This window comes from Limulus polyphemus, unplaced genomic scaffold (genome assembly GCF_000517525.1).
Source record: "Limulus polyphemus unplaced genomic scaffold, Limulus_polyphemus-2.1.2 Scaffold1734, whole genome shotgun sequence".
NCBI lineage: Eukaryota > Metazoa > Arthropoda > Merostomata > Xiphosura > Limulidae > Limulus > Limulus polyphemus.
In genome coordinates, this window is record NW_013667344.1 from 4588 (window position 1) to 14500 (window position 9913).

The 9913-nt window shown below is 29.8% G+C and overlaps 1 protein-coding gene across 3 annotated transcripts in view; it reads left to right on the forward strand.

Annotated features, from left to right (window-relative positions):
• The window catches only part of LOC106464751 (phosphatidylinositol-binding clathrin assembly protein-like), a 59698-nt gene that overhangs the window by 1130 nt on the left and 48655 nt on the right, over positions 1–9913 (forward strand). For all 3 annotated transcript variants that reach the window (XM_022392545.1, XM_022392546.1, XM_022392547.1), the window contains exons 2-5: positions 1646–1721; positions 5674–5776; positions 6248–6287; positions 8995–9051. In XM_022392545.1, the coding sequence (XP_022248253.1) occupies positions 1646–1721; positions 5674–5776; positions 6248–6287; positions 8995–9051 (276 nt within the window). The remainder of the gene's footprint in view (positions 1–1645; positions 1722–5673; positions 5777–6247; positions 6288–8994; positions 9052–9913) is intronic.

Here is a 9913-nt window from a genome sequence, read left to right on the forward strand (position 1 = left end):
GTTGCCAATTTGGATTTCATTCCTTTACGTTGCACACTGAATATTTATTTTTTTTTGCTACACCTTTTTTCACACTTAAGGTATTTTTTATTAGATATAACTTTTTGTCAATACACACCAACAAACCACAGCAAGCAAGAAAGTGATATTCAGTAGTAACCCACATTAGCTATTATTTGGAACAGACTTTTACTTTACAGAACCAACCAGATTTTTAAAAATATGTATGGTGGTAGTTTTTCCTCTCTTAAATAGTGTTAATAGCTTCTCTTATAGTAATGCCATGGAATTAGATTAACACGCCCCCCCCCCCAAAGCAATGAGTAAACACAATCAAGCATCATTATTTGTGCTAATTGCTTAAGCTAATATCATGTGATGCTAAATGCTCTTTAATTAGGATAATTTCATAACATTTAATAAATTTGTGCTGAAAAGTTGGCAATGGATAATATTTGTCCAACCATATGATTCTTTCGAAAACTTGAGCTAGATACTGCTAATGTAGTGTGCTTGGCCTAACCAATACTTATGTATCTTCATGTCCTTTCATCTTGTAGTTTTGCTGCTCCAGATCAGCCATCTTTAATTCAAATTACAAAAAACTAAAAATGGTCCACTTTTAATCTTGAGTGAAGCTGTAATAAAAATGTCAGACCTATAACTCATGTGACTTTTTATGTAGGCGTGCACAAAAATGTTTGTTAAATTTGAGCAGTTTTTGTTTAATAACTTTGCACATGTGGCTTATATTTACACCAAATGAGATTGTTAATGGTATGTTGTGAAGATCTATCAGTGTACCAAATTTGAAAAAAAATTCATAAAAGTTAAGTATTTTTTGTATGAAATAAAGTTTCCGTACTTTTGGTGTGAAGAAAGAAAAAAAAAAGGAAGAAACTTAATCAAAATTGGAAATGTTATATCTCAGGTATTTCATAATGGATTGCCTAGAAATTTGGTATGTGAAGTAAGAGTCCATTGGAGCATATCCACTGAAAATATGTGGTAGTTTAGATTACCACAGTCCGAGATACAGAAGGTGGAAAATTGCGTAACTATCACTCCTGTTTGTGACACACAGTGTGTCCTGCAGCAGGTTGTTTTGGCTGCATGTGACACTACTGTGCATCTTGATTTTTTTTTAACTATAGATATTAACCATGACTCGTATATTGTATGATCTGTTGAAGTATTAGTTTATATTTAGCTAAGAGGCTGTTTGTTTAGTTCTTTAAATGCATTTATACTGTTAGAATATTCAATATTCTCAAAGTTGTAAACTTTTATTTACATTAGGAACATGGATCTTTATTTCAACTAAATCAAATTTACTATTTTCCTTTTTTTTTCCAGAAAAAATCGTACAAATTTCATAACTTCTCAAAAAAAGTCACCAGTGTTGAAAATATTTGTTTTTGTAAGTGTTGAATTACGGTAAGCAGAGCAGGAACTCATTTTGCATTAGTGAAATAACATCCACACACACACCATATTTTTTATTTATGTTTTGAGTTAAGTCTTCAATTTGCTAGTTTAATTTTTGTTTGTACAAAATGCCTGATAAAACATGTTTCATGAGCATCATTATATGGCTTGTAACCTTTTTCACTGAAAGTGTTATGTAAACTTTTCTATTTTACAGAGATTTCTCCAGTACTTTGCATCAAGTAACTGTACATTTCAACTCAGTAACTTCACAGATAAAAGTGGGGCACAAGGTAAAATATTTTCCCATCAGTGTTTATATTACTATGAAGTACCTAGCTAGTGGTGAAGTAATACATTTGTTTTATTACATGTAAGAATACAGTATTTTGAAATGCATATAAACAGTATATTGCTTCTTTTTATGAAATACCATGCATCTGCTTTGTGTTTGTATAAAGTGCTTTTTTTACTGTGTAAAATTACTTGGAAACTAGTAAAAATCCTCAATACACTAAGTTAGTTTGTGAAATCTACGTTATAGTTATTGTACTCCTAACTGTGTTATTGATTTCGCCTTCTGTGAATGAAATCATTTAGAGATAAGTGAAGTTCACCACAGACCAATTTGATTGTAAGAAGCTTAAATCAGATTTGGCTTATACACTTTCCTTGCCAAATGATTTAATAGCAAATGTCATACAGTATTATCATCAATCAGCATGTGATGACATTGAAGTTAGTTTTAGTGTTTAAGAGATATATATATATATATATATACCTCATTGTTACAGACAAATGTGTGTTGTTTGATTTAAAAAAAAGAACAAATGGTCAAGGGAGAAACATTTGAATTGACCCAACTTTCACAGGTTAGATTTATGGTGGGCCTAGCATTGTCTGATGGTTAGGGTGCTTGACTCGCAGTCTGCAGGTTGTGAGTTTAAATCTCGTCACCAAACATACTCTCCTTTTCAGCAGTGGAGGCATTATAATATGACAATCACTACCACTTTTTGTGGGTAACAGGTACTAAGAGTTGGTAGTTGGTGGTATTGAATAGCTGCCTTCCCTTTAGTTTGTTACTTCAAAATGAGGGACAGTTAGTGCAGATAGTCCCCAAGTGGCTTTGGACTTGATTGTTGTAATGTTGAGTAGATTTAATGGTAATTTAGTAACAATGGGAAAAAAAAAAGTATCTAGTGCAAATTCAAAACCCCATTTTGTACATATCCCAAAACATTGGCTTGAAAGTTTAATAGAATTTTTTTCTAAAATTAAGGAAAAAATGTTTGCACTGAAGTTAAAGTTAACATTTAAGTTTTTCATAGTTGTGGACAAAAAACTAGAACATATCATTGAAGAATTTAGTTCACCTATCCCAGATTTTATGTTGTCATAATTTAAAGTTTATTCTTAAGATCAAGTAAGTTATAACAACTTTTGAAATTGGTTGCTCTACAAGTATTTTTATCTTGATATATATTGCATTACTCTTATCGGTCCATGTTGTCAACTTACTGTCATAACAGATAATGTCTGTGGTAATAAAATCCAAATGTAATCTAGTCAGCCGTCATGGAAAATCATAAAAAATCTAATATGGTTACAAAGCTGAGTGCTTACACCCACAACATCTCAGCTTCTACTGCCTTTCACTGTCTAAAGCCAGTTGTGGGAAGGCAGATACCCATACATTTCTTGAAGTAGAAATGAAGCCACCCTAATATTTCTACTAATTAAACTCACAACCTCCACCCTTACAAAAATATATTAAATAGAACTAAATAGATGTATAAGATATTAAATAGAGCTAAATAGAACTATACACGCTACCTTCAAAGTTCTAATAGAGTTCTTACTCCCAACCTCCTCTCTATCTCCTGAAGATTTATTTATAACATGGGAACCCAGAGACAAGCCCAGCTACTTGAAGTTAGTCTTTCTGTCCTGGTTATACTGAATAGAATTACTTGAAAAAATTCCTATTAGCTACTTATAAATTAAAGCAACTAACTCCCTCTTTATTTTATATTTATTTTTATAAGATATTTTTCTTAATCGATAGTTTAGTTTCTAAATTATTTTTGTATTTATTAAAAAATAAAGTAAGATATTTCTTTAATTCCCTGTCTTTATAGTGGTTATCTTTCAGTTTTATCCATAAAAAATATAGTTATTACAGACTATGAAGAACTGTTTTAGTTGAGATATAATAATACCTTTTAACATGATACACAGAATAACAATTTTAGATATGGGTAGACCAAGAATGGGAAAATTAAATTATCTTCTTTTATCAAAAATAGTTAATTGCACTGTGCCTTCTGTAAAAGTAATGTACAAATCTAAATAATTAGCATGGACCTCATTATCATTATTACTTCTTTCTATTGTAAGTCCTGCTGGATATATAAAGTTTGATATAAAATTCATATTATTTACAGATATTAAACCATCTATGTAATGGAAAGTGTAAATATACAAGTTAGGATTTAAAGTCTGCTTCATAAATGAGTTTTCATAAAGGAACAGATATAGGTTAGTCATATTTGAAGAGAAGTTTGTTCCCACTTAGATACCCACCATTTGCTTTTATACTTGTTTGTTAAAAACAATATAACTGTCATAAATACAGAAATGGAGTGTATTTAAAAATAAAATTAATTCAAAAACAATTTTTTATTACCCCAATTGATAAAGCTGGTTGTAATTTTGGTTTTGTTTTTAAAAAGTTATATGCACAGATTTTACATAATGAAATTAATACTGCGAGTACTTTTACTAAAAGTACTTTAAAGAAAAACAATATTATTATTAATTCAAAGAAGGCTATTAAAATTAGAATATCCATACAGATTATTCTTGTATGAATTTACCATTTTTTGTATGCAATTCCAAAATTGTATAAAACTCCTGTGAAGTTCAGCTTTATTACTAATTCTTTAAATACAGTTATTAAATCCGTTTCCATAGTATTTAACAATATTCTAGATGTCTTGTTTGAAAAAATAAAAACACAGTCTTAAAATAACCAGAATAATTATTTTTGGATTATTGAAAATAACTTTCTAGTTTTGGAATGTTTAAATTCTTCAAAAACTGCCAGTTCTATTTTTACATATGATTTTGGTACATTGTATATTAAAATAGACCTCAAAGATTTGATCAGGGTCTTCAATGATTTGTTTGATAATTTTATAAATAATGAAATAACTATACCCAAATTTAAATTTACTAGAATTCAGTGTAAAAATATACTCCATTTCTGTATTTATTACAGTTATATTGTTTTTAACAAACAAATATATAAGCAAACGGTGAGTATTCAAATGGAAACAAATTTCTCTTCAAAGGGAGGAGGTTAAGAGTAAGAGCTATATAAGAACTTTTAAGGTAGGGTGTATAGTTCTATTTAGCTTTATTTAATATCTTTTTGTAAGGGTGGAGGTTGGTAGTATAATTAGTAGAAATATTAGGGTGGCTCCATTTCTTCTTTAAGAAATTTAAGAGCTATAGACAGAGAAAGGCAGTAGAAGCCGAGACGTTGTGGGTGTTAGCACTTGGCTTCATACACTTATTAGATTTTTTATGATTTTCCATGATGGCTGACTAGATTGACATTGGCATTTGGATTTTGTCTGATAGATGGGATATCCCCAACACATTTGGGTTCTATTACCACAGACATTATCTGTTATGACAATAAGTTGACAACCTAGACCTATAACGGTAATGCAATATTTAATTAATTATTGTTTTATATTGCTGATTTAATTGCTTATTGCTTAAACAATTAATGTAATCAACAGTTTGTGAGCTACTTATTTGTGTATATAATATGCAGTAGCTGGTTTTTACTCTCAGTTGAGGCAACTCTTTTTTGCTATTTAGAGATTGTAGAGTTCTTGTAAAAAATAAAATATTTTAGTGTTTGATAATAATTCAATAACATTACATGTCTGTTCTGGCAGTTCAAACTTTATTTTCAAATATCACAGGTGAAAGGAGCTTGTTGTGCATGATTAGAAAAAATTATAACTGAAAACTAAACTTTTTAATGTGTAAAGACTTGTATTGGAATGATTAGAAATAGGTAATTAAAACTTAAAAATTAAAGAAAAACTCCCTAGTGAAGTTAATTAATAGATATACATTATACAAGTATGTTAATGAGGTATGAAATTTCTGTGCAACAAACCATTTCTTTGTTTTCTTATTTACTGTTTTTCATTCTTTTTAAAGGTTATGATATGTCTACATTCATCCGACGATATTCCAAATATCTCAATGAAAAAGCAGTAGCTTACAGATCTGTAGCTTTTGACTTTTGTAAGGTAAAAAGAGGGTAAGTAAAATATTTCTTCATTTATTTGTGTAATTTCTGTTTGAGGGTAAATGTTTTTATAGAATCAATTTATCATACTCTAAAAAATTGCTTTTTGTAATGTAAAAAATAGAAAGAAAAGACAGTGTACATCTACTTGACTATCACATTCTTGTAATTCAAGAATTATATGCAGTATCTCTCACATACTGCTAAAAGTTGGATTGTGTAGAATTTACTGTATTAAAGAGTCAATGCTGTGATTTCTTGTTTAAACTAGTATGAAATTCCTAATAGATTTCATGATTTTTTAAATGAAATGCATTTTTGAGTATATAAGCTTGTTCAGTTTTCTTTTAAGCTCTACCAGGTTGAACTTGTAAGTTGCTAAAATCTTCCATTGTATACAGTATCCCCATTATGTTCAAGTAGAGTTTGTGTTTTAAAGTACAAAGTAGTTGTAATTTTACTTAAGATATTTTTTTCTTATAGCAAAGAAGATGGGACATTAAGGACCATGAATGCTGAAAAGGTGTGTTGATATGTCTTATAATCTTTTAAAAAATCATATGTTTAGCAGCTTAAACAAAAGTGTGGTGATCAGGTGATCATCTGAGTAACTCTCCAGGATGAAGAATTGTTTCCTTACTTATCTGAACAATAGCATTTTTTAACGATGTTGGTAGTTTTTTTAATGTATGAAAATTTATAACAAAGTTATTTTGTTGTTGAAATACAATTATCAAAATATCATTAGTTCATATAAATTTCTTCATAGGTTTTGCTGAAAACAAATTTGAAATTTTTAACATCAATATAAAAATTTTGATCATACATCTGTGGATGATGCTAGAGTATAAGAGTAATAAAATTACCATGCAATTTTTAAATGCAAATCAAAATAACAATTCCGTCTACTAAGATGGTCAAAAATCGAGCATAATCCCAAAACGTATATTAATCAAATCAGCTCAAATAGAAACAGAAGTTCCAGAAAGTAGATGCAGATAGAAAAACAAAACACTGGATTACTCATGCAAAATGCTCAGACATGCACGTAAAAGATGGGTTATCCTCTTGCACATTATATGTATGTATGTATTATAAGGATTCCATTGTAACTAACTTCTTAGTACAGGGTTATGAAATAGAATACAAAATTAAGAATCCCATATCAGTCTATAATGAATTCTGCTTTGACCAATGTATCTTTGCTCATGTGACTATACTGGTACTGATTTTCTACCACCTGAGGTATTAAGGCTCAAGTTCTAGATAGATAATTCCCCATTTTGTCTGTTACAATTTTACAATATGTACATTCCCATCTGATGAATTTGTGTGTGAGTTTTCGGTATGATTCAACCAATTACAACATAATACAACCCAAATATCTTGGTCTTGCAGCACAAATTTCTTTTCAGCCATCAACCATGTATTTAATACCAGAATAACTGCAGAAATAAGCATACGAATAGATAGTTTGTTTTGCCATTACTTGGTCCAGATGACTTTGAAGGTTTGATGACCATTAATTGGATGTTAGTATATGGATTCTCTGTAACGTTAGGAAATTTGCCCTGAATGAGTTAAGGATCCAAGTCTATTGACTTGTACCAGTGTTTTGAGTACACTATTTTAGGGTCAAACAGGATATGGTAGTTAGTGTGACAGACTGTGGAGCTAAGGTTCCCTGAATCACATTCCATTTTCACAAGAGTATCCTGAGAGTTTGGAGTGAATAATGTTAACAAGCTGCCTTCATATTAGCTTGTCAATTCAAAGTTAGGGATGGCACATGCAGATGGCTCTTGTGTAGTTTTGTGTAAAATCCAAGAAAGTAAACTAACAAATCATTGCTTTATCAACTGAGCTACAAAAGCTTACGACTGAAGTAGGTTTATTTCTCATCCTTAGGTTTCTGCTAACATATCTGTATAATTATAAGAGAAGCATGCATATGCATGTGGGTAGATTTTTAAACTTCATTAAACTATGCAAAAATGAAATTAGGAGTAGGGAAGTATGTACAATGTCACGACACGCATAAGGGAGGGGTAGGCGTAGATAGTGCTATGCATTGCAAAGGGAATGGTATTTTGGGAACAGATCTGTCATCCCTTGGAGCCCCATCTCAGACAGCAGTGTTTATGTGTTAAGATTCTGAGTGTAAATTTTTCCATTTATTGATAGACACTTAGAGTACTGGTGTTGCTGTAGAGTTTTAATACTTGCTCCTGATACCTAGGTTTTGAAAGTAACACTAGATCTGGTGTCTCTTACTAGTTAAATTGATCAGTTTTGATCAAATCATTTGGCTCAAAGTGTCTTTTACTCTAGGTGTTTGGTGAGTGTCGTGTTGTGGGATAGGTTTAACCTCTCAGTCACTGAAATGCTCTCCATAGCATCAGATTCGTTTTGAACTTTATGTACTTATCCTCGTACATGAGTAGTCAAGGCAGATCACTTAACTGTTTTAATTACTTTAAATACACAACACTGCCTTTATATTTTATAAATGTTGTGCATTGAAGTACAAAATACTACGACCAAATTAATATTTTGTCTGCGAAGTGCAAATTTCCCCTAGTTCAGTATTATAAAAGTAAACAACAAATTTATTCTGAAAAGAAAAAAATCATTAAAGATTGATCATTTTGATTTGTATGTTTGTTCATTGCCATATGCTATGTACAATTATTTTTAAAACTTTATTATCAAATACCATTTTGAATAAAAGTTCATTATATTTATCTGAATGCATGTTATTCGGTAATGCTCATAGACGTTGTAACAGTACAATTTGTACAATAATAACTGATTTATACAGAAAATTGTCATTTTATACGCAAATTTTTTAACTGTTCATTTACAGTAAAAAACAGTTGTCTTTAAAGAATTAACTTCATTAAGGTTTATATTTCTTGTATGTTAGTTGTTTTACAGCTTGAGATACAGTATGTTGTTGCTTATGAAATCTTCAGAATTTTTAGAATTTATATAACCTATTTATTGATTTATATAATCTTTTGAAATAACACGTTAGAAAAAAAATTATTTGTAAATAATACTGAAAAACTACTTAGTTCAGTTTTTATTTTGATATTTTTCAACACAAGAAAACTTAATTTTCAATATCTTCAATTATGAAATTTTTATAGAAAGATTGCGTATGTTTTTCATTACAACATTCAGTTATTTCAATTCAGTCATATAAGAACAGAAACCTCCATTTTCAGCTATTAAAAACTGTTCCTGCTCTTCAGAATCAGCTGGATGCTTTATTGGAGTTTGATGTGAGTTTTCCCAGTTTTATTTTTCCACTTTTTAGAACTTGGATAACATCTTAAGAAATATTATGTTTAAGAAAATTAATATTTTCCTTTATTTCAAAGTAATAATGTTAGAACAATATCTTGGAATTTTGAGCACTGGAAAATTAAAAAAACGAATATATGATATACCATGTTTTTCGTTTAGACTCGTTATACATTAGTACTATAGAATTACATTACTGTTGGGATATACCTTCCCAAAATACACATAATTTGTAGTGTACAAACACTGCAACTCAGTTTGTATGTGACTGTAGTTACACAGAAATATGTGTGAAAACCATAGTTTTACAATGACTGTGTGTGTGTGTGGCTGTTTTCTTGTTTTAAAAATTTTCATATGTAGCTGTGTATTGTAATGCACACAGCTTTAAGAAGAAATTGCTTGGGGATCTTTTTAAGCAAGTATTCCTATTGAACAAAAATAAAAATGTGTATGAACAAGTGCTTGTAAGTAATGAATCAATAAGAATTGTGCATGAACTCTTTTGGAATTCTCATGCCTGCATATATTTACATTGTAAGTACAGTATTTTGTACTGCTTTCAAAAAATGTAGGTCTGTTTAATAAACATCATTTCTATTTCCAATTAAACAACATCATTTAACCGTGTTGCCCCAGGTACTCTTTTACTGTGCATGACAGAAGGTTTTAGTGTCTTACATTCAAAATTTTATTAAACTACTTTTTTGTTTATGTTATAAAATTAAAATAGCATAAAATCTTAGCTAATAATACATATTTTATTAGTATACAAGTTTTAAGTTCTTAATTCTACAAGGAAATATTTTTAAAAAATCCTGAATTTCCACTAGTGAGACC